Source organism: Primulina tabacum, chromosome 15, assembly GCF_025594145.1.
Source record: "Primulina tabacum isolate GXHZ01 chromosome 15, ASM2559414v2, whole genome shotgun sequence".
Classification (NCBI taxonomy): domain Eukaryota; kingdom Viridiplantae; phylum Streptophyta; class Magnoliopsida; order Lamiales; family Gesneriaceae; genus Primulina; species Primulina tabacum.
Genome location: NC_134564.1, coordinates 15,199,600 through 15,212,778, shown reverse-complemented (window position 1 = coordinate 15,212,778; position 13,179 = coordinate 15,199,600). Strand labels below are relative to the sequence as shown.

General features: G+C 35.3%; 2 protein-coding genes across 6 annotated transcripts; both read right to left on the bottom strand.

Annotated features, from left to right (window-relative positions):
- Positions 1-2,610: 2,610 nt before the first annotated feature.
- Positions 2,611-7,447, bottom strand: LOC142527214 (uncharacterized). Of its 5 annotated transcripts, XM_075631953.1 has the most exons (7): positions 7,401-7,447; positions 6,872-7,320; positions 5,541-6,762; positions 5,329-5,459; positions 5,175-5,250; positions 3,917-5,101; positions 2,613-3,809 (listed from the first exon to the last, which is right to left on the bottom strand). In XM_075631953.1, exon 6 carries the CDS (start codon positions 4,950-4,952, stop codon positions 3,999-4,001), a length of 954 nt encoding a protein of 317 aa, XP_075488068.1. In that variant the 5' UTR covers positions 4,953-5,101; positions 5,175-5,250; positions 5,329-5,459; positions 5,541-6,762; positions 6,872-7,320; positions 7,401-7,447; the 3' UTR covers positions 2,613-3,809; positions 3,917-3,998. The 5 variants fall into 5 exon arrangements, with proteins under 5 accessions (XP_075488069.1, XP_075488068.1, XP_075488070.1 ...); XM_075631954.1 differs by having other exon boundaries at positions 2,611-3,809; positions 3,947-5,101; positions 6,872-7,446; XM_075631955.1 differs by having other exon boundaries at positions 5,329-5,402; positions 6,872-7,446.
- Positions 5,626-6,282, bottom strand: LOC142525906 (uncharacterized). The gene has a single exon (XM_075630193.1). It carries the CDS (start codon positions 6,280-6,282, stop codon positions 5,626-5,628), a length of 657 nt encoding a protein of 218 aa, XP_075486308.1.
- Positions 7,448-13,179: the final 5,732 nt, after the last annotated feature.

Genomic DNA, 13,179 nt, shown 5'->3' with positions numbered 1-13,179 from the left:
AACCAATCTCAATCTTGCTCGATAACCTCCCGTTCTGCAAGGTATAAAAGCTTGGAAACTTTGCTCTTTCTTTTACCGGTTTTGAAGTTGAATTCTCGAGTTCGAAGCCTTCAATACCAAATCTGGAATGACATTTTCGAGAGGCACAATATCAACATACCACTCAAAGCAAGACATGGTATGATCAATACTCAATCTAGTTAAATTTCAACGGCATAACGGCGCAATCTCGAGATACCCGACAACTCAAACATCAATAGATTAATACCAACAACTCATAACCATCAACAAATACAAACCACAATTCCAAAAATCTGCACAGCCCCATTCGAACATAAGCTGGAAAAAAATAACAATTGCATACGTTGTCCGTTTTTCGATCCGGTTTCGATTACATGCTTACCATAATCTCAAGAACACATAATATCAATCAAATTATGATTTCTCCAACACCAAATTTTCGAACCATGCAGGAAAATAAGAAAACTGACATCCCTTCGAAGCTCTTGACGAGAGAAGCAAGGAACTATGCTCGGATCGAAAATCGGATGGCCGGATCTTGCACAATCAAATTTCTAAGATGCAAGGAAGCTTGAGGATGTTAGCCATGGAGGGTCTCGGTTTCTTGCCTGAAAAATTCTGAATGGAATGAGGAAATACACGTCCAAGTGCATGGCAAAGACAAGTGTCCCACTCAAATCCCATTGATTGCACTTTAGCCCCTGAAATCTTCACTATTTGCAATTCGGCCGTCACAACTCTTTTTAATTCAATTTCAATCCTAAGGCATTATAAAAACAATGGAATATGACTCAACATTCCATAATTCATCAATTAAATAATCTCGGATTAAAATGATAAAATCTCGGGCCTTACAGTTGATTTACCTAAATGTGGTAAAAAGAGACATGGAACAACATATATGATATGTGGCTCCTGTGTCTGTTACCCAATCCAGGCGCAAAATAGCAGGGAAAGAGTCGAATAAAGAGAAAATACCATTGAAGCAAGACACTGATGACTCTTGCTGTTGTCGTTCCATTGTGGAGTTATTCATTGTCTGAATTTTGGAGCTCAAAAAATCTATCAGCTGATTACACTAACCATGAGTGAGAGAATCAACAGAGGCATTCGAAGTAAGTTATGAAAAAGCATAAGTTTGGCATGCTTGTGCCTTCCTGAAAGATGGTTTTCGTCCAAACTTGGGATGTCCAAGAGGGAAACCTTGCAGCTTGTAGCACTTACCTACTGTGTGATTGGTGTAGTTGCAATAAGAGCAAACTTTATCACTTTTGGCTTTGGAATTCATAAACTTACCTGGCGGTTCCCACAGCTGTGGACGCATTGGACACAAGTGAAGCATCAATGTCTAATTTGGCATTACCAGATGTGATAGATCTTTCTCTCTCCTCCTAAGCCACGAGAGAAAACACCTTGGCAATACCAAGGAGAGGATCTACCAATAAGATTTGTGCACGTACCTGTGCATAAGAATCATTTAGCCCCATCAGGAATTGCGTAACACATTCCTGTCTATGATAATTCACCCATTCTCTCATCGATCCACAGATGCAGACGGAAGTAGGTTGATAGTCCTTCAGTTCATCCCAAAGCGTTCGCAACTTTATGTAGTAGGAACTAACACTTAAAGATCATTGATTAAGAGCACCGAACAATTTCTTAATTTGGTAAAGCCTTGGTGCATTACTCTGTTGGAACCGATCACGCAGATCGAGCCAGACTTCACGACAAGTCGACATGTATATGAGACTATCAGCAATTTCACGAGTAACAGCAATCAAAATCCATGAGGTCATAATGTTGTTATAGCGAACCCAAGCACCGTACAAGAGATCATCGGGTGAAAGACGAGCCACATCATTATCCACAAAGCCAAGCTTATTTTTAGCAGTCAAGGCCATGGCCATAGCTCTGCTCCAAGTGTTGTATTCGAGCCAGAAAGTGGATGAGATACAAGGATAAGACCTGGATGATCGCCATTCTGCATGAAGTATGGATTGCTCAAATCCTCAGCAAGGATGCGATTCGCGGAAGCATAAATTGGATTTTTGTTAATTAACCGCTTGACCACCGCCTTTCACCATCTTCGAAAAATCGAACAGATCGAGAGTGGAGCAGATGATTCAAAAGCGAATTGAAGATCGATCAACGACTTGAAGATCGATTATAGCTGAAGAGAACGCTCTGATACCATATTAGGAGAACAAATTCATTGATAGAAAGCGCAGAGCTCAAGCTGCGAGAAAAGTTGAAGAACTCTACAATAGTGAATTGATCGTTATTGACTAATCAACTCTTGCTATTTATACTGTACAATGTATTGACTCTATACTGACCGTAGCTACACATAAGTACTACTACTTCTAACAATAAACAAAATTTAACTTTGAAAACCAAGTGAAGAAGAATTAACCATGCCATTTCGAATAGAAATAAATTTTAATACCAAATAATGAAATTTGAAACTACAGTTGCCTGGAAAATGAAAACACAGTACTGGAAATGAAAAACTATGAAATCGAACTGAGCTTGAATTGAGAGAACATTTTTCTGATAAATGCAGTGTAGAGTTGTTGATGATGATTGAATGTGTAGTAGCCCTTTTTTTCCTTTTCTTCCATCTGTGTCTTTTATAAGAACAATTTGCAGAAACAGATCTCTTCTTCGATTGTGGTGGTTCCATTTTTCTTGTGGGCTTTTTTTTTATTTATTTATTTGATCAGTTTCCTATTTATATGTATAATTTGCTTCCTTTGGCCCAATTTCCAAATTTGATGTCAAGCTCAAATTCCAGAATTGGAAGAATGTTTTTTTAGCTGTGGCCTAATTCAAAATTTGGCATTGAGCTCGAATTGCAGACTTATAAGCATATTTTAGCAGGGAAGCTAAATAAAAATCTAATACCCACGTTTGTCTTCTTCCTTCCCCGATACCTTGACTCCCTACAGCGTGTGGAAGATTGTACTTTTCCTCGGTTACGGGCTGGTTGTTCAAGAAAAACTCTTAGCGGGGAGTTTCGCCTGCTTGAGAGTTCTCTGGAGCTTTTCCTTGGTCCATTATTGGTTTTCTCTCCGACTCATGGGACCATTTCTTTCATCTCTTCCATGAAATTCGTCATAACTGTATAAAATGCATTAGTCATCTCCTTGAACTCATTGCGGATGATTTTCTCTAGATTTGTTGGTAGCTCCTGTGGTGGCTCTACAGCGAAGACGAAAGAATAAATCCATGAAGATTGTGGGTTTTAATTTTGGGATATTAAGGAAAGTAAAATTTTGTGATGAGTTCGTCACAGTAGTGTTGGAATGAAAAGCAAGTGAAATGAGGATTTTAAAGGAAATAGATCAGAGTGAGAAGTCAAGCATGGTTCGCAATCACGGTCGCGGGGAACGGCGCGGAGTCCACCGTTCCAGTTCCGATGACATTTCACGGAACGGTCGCGGAACGGATTTTATTTATAAAATATTATAAATATATAAAAATTGAAGATTTTGGAAAATATTTAGAAATATGAAAATTAAAATGAATATCATTTAAATAGATTATTTGATGTAAATAAGAAATTAAAATCTTACATAAAATCGAGTTAAAGATTATTTAACATCAATTATAATACAAATATTTTAGAATTAGCTTATTTTTTATCATACTTTCTAATGAAAATTTCTCAATAGAAATAGCTTACTCATAGTCTTTACTTTATTAATCTTCCATTGATGAATGAAGCGGAAAGAAGACTCGAGATTCACCATCTTACATCAATCGATGTGCTTTGCTTTTCAATATCCCTGAAATTAATGTTAAACATATTAAATTATGCATATCATACGAGAATAAAATAACAATAATAAATTAAATATAAGCTGATGAAGAATAATATTACATAGAAAAGTACCTGTAAATTTTATATAATACAGACTAATACCATGAGGAATGGCGCGGAGGAACGAAATCATCAGTGTACTCTTCATCGGGATTCAGTTGAGAAAATTGATCTCCACCATATGGTTGTTGATATAAACAAGTGTTAAATTGCCCACGTGGATATCATTGAATAGGGGATTTGAAACGGAATGGACATGGTGTAATGAATGTGGATTTAATAAGGTTTCGTCACGACGATGGTAGCCTCCAAATTCTTGATATCCCAAAGAATTACTAGCCTCACTTGAAGATGTGTATCTATGGTCATCATGTCTAATACCAGTTGCTGCGGGTGATTGAGGGTTACGATATCTATTTCGTCGACTATTAGAATACCCTTCAAATTGAAATTGATGGTGTCCCCCCAAGCCAAGATTTTTTATATGCTCTTCGACAGCCATATATGAATGTGAAGATCCACTAAAATGTTCATCATCTTCAGCACTCGACAAACTTGCTAAAAAACGACGTTGTTCCTCTATCCCAGGGCGATACCCATGATCAGTGTCCTGTGTGGCATAATAATTCTCTTTCCCCCGTGCCCATGACATGCCAGTATCATGTTGATCATCTTGACGTTCTTGATCATCATCGTGATGTTTTTTGCCACTTTCTCGATTGTTCCCATCACCACTATCATTACTGTCGTCACTTTTGTCGTCATCTTCAGTTTCATCACTTTCACTCAATATGATTCCTTGGCTTTTTGATAATCTTGAGCTGCCCTCATTGTTTTTGTTCTTAGAGTAACTTTGACCAGCAAGAGTCTTGTTGCGCTCTTGGGCATTTGAAATTTCATGGCCTTGATCTAACCATTCTAAGTCATTGTCTTGCAAAACAGAGGGTTCATTATCTCTTGTCCATTCATTTAAAATATCATCATCTGTGAATATGTGATCAAGATCTATAGGACTGTAGTAATCATTATCTCCACTTTTATGCATCAAATTTCGTACTCTTAATCGCATATTGTAATGGATATATACCAATTTATGCAACTTTTCCATTGCCAAACGGTTGCGAAGCTTAGTATGTATTAAAGATCATGTACTCCAATTTCTTTCACCACCAGAAGATGAACATGTCTGGCTAAGGACTTTAATTGCAATTTTTCTCAAGTGGAGAGCTTCTTCACCATACTCATTCCACCATTCAGCTGAGAAAAGAACATATGATATATATATATTGTATAACATTAATATTTATGAGAAACATAAAGAAGTTCAAACCTGGAAGACTTCTTTTAACTGTCATATTTGCAAGTGGGGATCCAAACTCTCCAATTTGTTCCGTGAACAATTTAATCTGCAAAACATATATGTTTGATAAAACTATAGTATATTGGATATAAAATATGTTATGTAAAATTTATAAATATCATACCTCATTAATCATTGAAGCTTGTGCATTTAAATCAGGTTCTAGTCTCTTGATTACTGTCTTCAATCCTCGTCTTACTTCATCCGTATAAACACAAGTTCCAGAATATTGGAGCATTGGATTGAGAAAATATGCTAAAACACACAAAAATTTTAAAATATATGACAATAACCACAACAATGAATTTATTTTATGTAAATATAATCTCATTTTACCTGCAGCATGTAGATGTTGGTGTAATTGATTATACCTACGCTCATCAATCACATCCCAATACAGTTTCCAGTCTTTTACACTTTGTTATATACATAATTTAGCTCTATCCATTGCTTCATATATAATTGACAGAGTTGGCTTATTGTCTTGGTCAACCAACTTCAAAACTTTTACGAGAGGTTCCATTGCTGCGCATATGCCACGAGCCGACTTCCAAAATTTTGCATCCAAAATTATCGCTGTAATTTTTTCGGCATCCTTTCGTCTCTTGCTTGTATTGTTGTACTCTTGCCACTCAATTGAAGTGCACAATCTCTTCAAATCTTGAGAATATCGGACGAGACTTTCTAAAGAGATAAATTCTGTAGCAAAGCGAGTGATTCCAGGTCTCAACAATTCACGGTCATTTGTATAGATTTTCATTAAGTTCACAACTTTGTCACTATTGTATATAAAACTTGTTATTTGCTTTGCTTTATCAATGCACCTCTTTACTTTTGCCATCTTACCAATATCTTCAAGCATAAGATCAATGCAGTGTGCAGCACAAGGTGACCAAAACATGTGAGGTCTTTCAATCATCAATTTCTGTCCAGCAGCAATATTTGCACTTTCACTATCTGTAACCACATGAACAATGTTTTCCTCTCCAATCTCGTCAATAACTTTATTCAAAAGAGATAATATAAAATCGGCTGTCTTTCTTTGGTTTGTGCAATCCACTGAACTATGAAATATCATGTTGCGATCACAATATATCATAAAATTAATGATAGGATGTTTATTGCGTGTGCTCCAACCATCACACATTATTCTACATCCATATTTTGGCCATTTCCATTTTAATGTATTTAAATATGCAGTAATATCTTCCACCTCCTCTTCCAAGAAAACACCACCTATTTGACGTCCAGAAGGACTTTGTACTCCAGGGTCCAACATCGGCGATGGTATTAATCATTGCTTGGTAGTATGGACCACTATCTGCTGCATGAAATGGAATTGCATTGTATATAAACCATTTTGAAATAGCCTTCCCAACATCTTTGACTTTTTCAGGAGCAAACCAATTTTTTATACTCTTTCGTTTTGATAGAAACATGTAAGAATCAATCCCTTTCGATGGTAGCAGAGCTCCCTCTCTTACGCTAAAGCTACGAGGCATTTGTTTTCTTAAACTAGGATTTGAACCAAGTGATGATGAACTACCACCAACATTTCCTGAAATTAAAGGATACAAACTAATCAGAATTTTAATTGTACTACAATAAAAAAGAATTTTTTAAAATAATAAATTAATTTGAGACTACAAAATAACATATTTATTTACCTGAACCATATCGGTTATGCATCTCTTCCTCAAATGCTCTTGTTCTACGACTTTCTTTCATTGCTTTTCGCAATGCCCTATATTCCATATCTGGTAAAATTTCTTCATTGGTATCATCAAATTTATCACCTCCACTGTCACTGCCACTATCAAGTCCATGTATGCTCTGCTGAATTGCATTTAATGCAATTTTTTTTTCTTTTTGATTAAATTTCTGTCAGACTTAGTATCTTGAAGATGTTTCCGTAACATCAATAATATCTCTTTGGAGCTTTAGTGCATGACTCAACATTTCCAGCAACATGAGCAATATGTTGTTTTAATCTTGTAATTCCACCAGTTATAACTTTCCCACAAAATATGCATTGTATTGTCTTTCTATCACCTCCGATGGATTTACCAAACTCCCAACCAATATCGAGTTTTGGAGCCATTGTTCAAAAGATTTACTGATTCACACTTTATATTTAGATCATTTAAAAAGAAATTTTTTGCAAATTAAAAGTAAATTATAAGGAAAATATCGTACCTTTGAATGAATTAGAGCAAATATTCAATTTATAATCTCTAGCAGTCCTATAAAATTTTAGGCAATGATTTAAAATAAATATATTGAGTTATATAAAATAAAAAATTCAAAGGAACCAACAACCCAAACTATTTCTCAATTTTGACATTTGAAATTGTAAATGCAAAGGAGAAAGAAATAAAATTACTTCAAAACTTAGCACAAAAATTCTATATCATATAATTTTGATCACCACATAATTTCAGCTTTCTCAAAATTTTGGGTCGAATGCATATAAGTGATATTCAACAAAAATTCCCAAATTCACAATATTCATCTATTTAAAATTTTCTTAGGCTTCGGATATAACATATAGAAATTAATCGAATGCATATAGCAATTAATCAACGAAGAATTGATATAAATCGAAAGAATAGTAGCAATAAAACTCATGCAGATGGAGAGAACAACCACTTCAAGCTTCTTTTCTTTTCTTGAAGGTTCAACACAGGTCATGGGTTAAGACTTAGGAGAGGAGAGGAGATGCTGGCTGACCCCTTACCAGCTGCGCACGGTGGAGATTGAACGAAGGGTCGAGAAAGCCGAGAGAGATGAACAAAGAGAAGGGACTTGGACGAAGCTGTAGAAAGCTGGACTAACCAATAATGCTATACGAAGCAATTATTGGAGCACAAGACAAAGCCTCTTCTTTTTTATTTTTAAAATTGCTATTCTCCAAACAACAATCCGTTCCGTTTCGAGCGTGGCCTGTTCCGTTTTCCCGTTAAATCGCCGTTCTTCATGCATGGAACGCCGACCCACATCATATACCTCCAAACACCGGAACTCCGTCAAGGTAGGTAGCGTTCCGGTTCCGGAACGGCCGGATCCCGTTTTGGCAAACCATGCTTTAGACTCACTAGGTGTGATTAATGCAGGTGATTATGATAATAATGATTATGGAGGTCTTGATGGTTGACTTTGCTGGACTGAAGGTGCACATAACCCGAGGACCGACGCTAGTTTTCCGCAGTAGTTATGATTTATGATTTTAAGTTATGTTAAAGATATTCTATGATTTTTACTTATGTTATGAGAGATTTTTGAGAGGTTATAGTATGTGCTATGCTTTTCAAATAATGTTTTTGGGTTTGGTAAAACGTTGAACGATTTTATGATTCAAACTATTCTCCTTTGGATTTTTAAAGGTTAGTTGGATGTTTATTTTTAAATGATGTCAAAAATATTTTATACAAATATGTATGGTTCGGCCGATGCTATGTAAGGTTTAAAAAAAATATAGTACAAGTTAAGAAAACGAAGAACAGACGTTTCAAACAGAGTGGTGCTGCGGCGCTAGGCAGGCGAGAATTGTTATTTTAAAACACGTGTTTTGAAGTATTGAAGGCTTTTTAAACCATTTCTAGATGCTTCTCCACCATTCTTTCTTCTTCCCTTAGTCTCCATCGGTTCTAGCTTATTTCCTCAAGATTTTCTTCCCTTAAATCTCCACTCCAAGTTCAAGGGTTATAGTAGAATTTTTAGTGTTTCCTACCTTAGACTTCAAGCTACAAGGTAAGACTTCTATATTTTTTGGAGTTGGAAGGGTTTGAAATATTAAGGGTTAAGTTGAGTTCTTTGATTCATTGGATTATTGGTGATGATTTATGGTTATTGTTGTGATTATTGTTGTATGATTCATTTAAGTTCATCATAGTGCTTGTGGGTTGTAAGTAGAAGCTTCCTTTCAAATGCTCACATGATATATATGTATATAAGCTATGTTTATTGATGTCTAGCTCCTTCCATTGTTATATTATTGATGTATGTATTGTTATTTGTTCATTGATCCAAGAATACCCTTGAATTCATTGATAAGGAGCTAGTATTCCATTGTTGCCTACCAAGTATTTGTTAAATTGTCTCAACGAAATTTCCTATTATCAAAGCCAAGAAAATTATAGTTAATTTATGCATGTCATTGGTCAATTTCATGATTATGAGTATCTCTCACAGTTTTAATATATATTTATATCAAAAAGATACTCTGCACAGGTCATAGGTCACAGAATTATCATTTCCTTTCTTTTAATTCATGCCATGAAATACCATCTATATTGCTTTGTTATTTATTGTTCATTGAAGATGATATTATTTATTATTCATTATCATTGCTATAGCCATGTTTCAAGTCAAGCCATGTATATGTATTTGTTATGTATAGTTTCTTACTTACTGAGTTTTATCTCATTCCGGTTAACGTCATGTGATGCAGGTGATAAAAAAGAATGAAATGGATTGTCCGAGGCTGAAGAAGTCATATGACTAATGGAAGGGGAAAACTTTTGAATTGTATCACTTTTGTTGGGGTGTTGAACATTAATAGTGTTGGATACTTGGTATTTTGTATTAAATGAATTGCATGTTGATGGTTCTTTTGATTATATCTGGTAATATTTTGAAAGTTGTGATGTTAGATTTTTAAAATTCTTTTTATAAAAATAGCATTTTATGTTTTCCCTTTTTCCATTGTATTGATTCCTCGTATGTTGTTTATTTAAATTAAATATTATGGGACTGGGTTGTTTCACATTTGCTTTTACGTATTTCAAAATTACACTCAATCTCGTCGCCTGATGATCTTCAATAGAGTCCGTAAACGGATCAAAGTGCATGGTAGTATATGTAACCCCTACATTGTCCCGGGTCAAAGGACTAATGGTGTACAACTATTGTAACGTACCATACTTTTAACTACTTTAAAATTTGCGAAAAAATTAAAAATTTCTTAAATAAGAAGTGAACATTCAAAATTCGATAAAATAAATTGTTCATCTCAACAACCGTTGTAACAAAAGATTTCGAAGTAAAGTTTGCCAAAAGTATTTGCTTAAAATCTCATAACCAGTAACATAAATCAGAGTACTTTTAAACATTTCATAAAACTTAAAACTTGGACGGTCCTCGGGTTTAGCCTCCCGCCCAGTCCAAGCCAGCTCACTGTCCACATCTCTCGTCTCCTCAAATGCATCCTCACCTGCATCGATCAAGTCTAGTGAGTCTAAAAACTCAACACGTATACAATGGGAGTAACGAGTAATACGTAATAAAATCACATGCAACTTTAAAATAGAGCGTTACTTGAAACTTGAACTTGCATACTTAAAAGCTTGAACGTAATATACTTGAAACTTGTACATACGTACATAAACATAGACGTGCCATCATCATAAGACTTTCTTAAACATGCTTGCATACTTGTACATACTTGAACATACATAAAATTCATCATTTTGCGTAGAGGCGTGTTTCAAAGCAAGTGACCCTATACATAAATTCGTCTGATCAGACTAAACCACAGTACTGGGCTGACAGGGAAGATCCATTGCCACATACATGACATCCCCGTTCATAATTTAACGGGTGGATTGATCCCTGGTCATACTTTACCGCTTTCCAATCCTGATCTAAACCCGTTCATAATTTAACGGGGTGGAGAGGTCCTCGGCCACGTTCACCGACTTCCAAACCCATTCATAAATTGGTCACAAGACATTTAGCATACCTAAAAAACTTAAAAGTATTTTCTTTGCACGTCGAACATACTTACTTACTTGGCGTTGAGAGATTCGTTGGATCTCGCTTGGGGTCACTGCTGCACATACTAACGTGGGTTTAAATACTTAATTTACATAACTTAGACGTAGATACTCAAGATCACCACCGAAGTAAAAAAGTAGCTAATGATATTCTAGTTCCCTCGGGACTTGACCTCTTTTAATCATCGTACTAACCATTATCTTGAATCCCAAAACAAAACCTGATGTGAAGTCCAGTTTTTTTCCCAAAATATGAAGTACACGGACCCCGTGCCTGGGTCTGGCTCCGGGTCCTTGTAGGCACTGTAAAATGTGTATGAAGAAAAGGCAAGGCACGGACCCCGTGTCTAGGTCCGTGTAGACTCTGTAAAATGACACTTCGGAAGGAGCAAAGGCACGGACCCCGTGTAAGGGTCCGTGTAGCCTCGGATAAAAAAATTAACCTGCGAAAATTCTTATATTGTGCTTATTTCTCCCAACTCAACTGAATGGACTAAGAATCGATACCTCGAGACCCATTTTAGGGTGCTATTACCTTGTTCCAAACTCATACAAACAACGACATCCAACCTACGACACAATACAACTCAAAAACACGGAAATTGACACTAAATCGTTTCCTACGACTTCTAATGAATTCGAGTGCTTATCGACACTATCCGGCATACCAAATACCATCCCAACATCATACTAAACATACCTAAGTGCAGAAACGATCATCCATCGATCCCCAATGAAGCCTGCAAAAATAAAACTTTAAGAACACATCAATAACATAATTTTTCAGAAAGGCAGTTTGAGCAGTCCCACGAAAATGATCATATCTCACTCAATTTTTATCCAAATATTTTGAATTTTATATCAAATCGAAGGTATAAAAAAGTTCTACGTTTCTTACATTGAACGTTTTCCCAAAATCTCGACCGAAAAATCACCGTATTTAAAAGATCAGTAAAAACGAGATTTGAGATCCCAAAAATGGTTTCAAAAGTGATCCAAACATGATTGCTCAAACTTCTACACATCACGCATGTATTTTCTTGCATAAAAATATCGCAACACATAATATGACTAGATCTACGCAGGAAAAACAGAATATACATGCCTTTAAATCTTTAACGTTACCGAAACGACGACTCCAACGCGGAAAGGAAGCGAGGGTTGATCCGGGACAATCGTGCAACGATTTTTCTTGAAATAAAACTCACGAAAATTGCTGGAGAATTGCAAGGAGAGGGGCGGCTGTTCTTGCTTCAAGGAACCCTAGTTTTCTTCTCTCAAAATAATAAAAGTTTGAATGAAATATGTGTTTGTGTTGTGTCGTGTAAGTGTGTGTGAAAATAGGTGTGTGCGTGTGTTTATAGTAAATTAGGAAAATAAATTTCTTAATTAGTAATTAACAATTAATTTAAAAATACTAACTCTCTCCTAATTATAATAAAATCTCTAAATTTAAAATAACTTGCACAAGTATCAAAACTTTTAAAAATTTAAAGATCATAAAATACTACATAAATAATTTAGGTTTTAAAAATGATAAAACAAAATAAATTATTTAAAATGCCACATCCTTAACTTAAAATAAAACACTACGTTTAAAATTGCCAAACTCGTCGCCGGTCTCTTCTCCTCGATCCCGTATCGGATGATCGCCTGAAACATGAAACTCGAAAAACATTTAACGTGCATCACATAAAAATAATTAATTTAAAATAATGCATTTAAATAAATAATGCATGGCTAAAACTCATTTTAAATTAAAATAAATGATTTAGCTTTCAAATAAATGTATGGCTCTTACGTGTACTGAACTTGAGCTGTACAACTATAACCGCAGACTATTACACTCGATAAGTAAGAACTACTTAGACAATCCGAGGGAAGGTTGTTCAGTATATCATCATATGATCACTCATCTATATGAATAGATATTTTCATGTCATTTTCAATGAAACATGACGTTTACATCACAGATGTTAGTCTCAAGCTCAAGCAACCTTTATCTTTATTTTAGGCAGCTGATTCGACTAGAAACTCGTTTAGAATATACGGCATACTTCCTAAAGAGTTTCATGATTTTACGTTGCGAGACATACCTATTGTATATTCAAAGTTTTTATTTATGCAGTTTGTATGAGTATACAGATAAAGTGTAATGTCATAATTGATTAAAATTGTAAAATATTATTAGAATAAAGATC

Excerpts from the sequence above, each read along its gene's own strand:
- LOC142525906 (XM_075630193.1), bottom strand. The coding sequence starts at position 6,282 with ATGATATTTCATAGTTCAGTGGATTGCACAAACCAAAGAAAGACAGCC.
- LOC142527214 (XM_075631953.1), bottom strand. The coding sequence starts at position 4,952 with ATGGAAAAGTTGCATAAATTGGTATATATCCATTACAATATGCGATTA.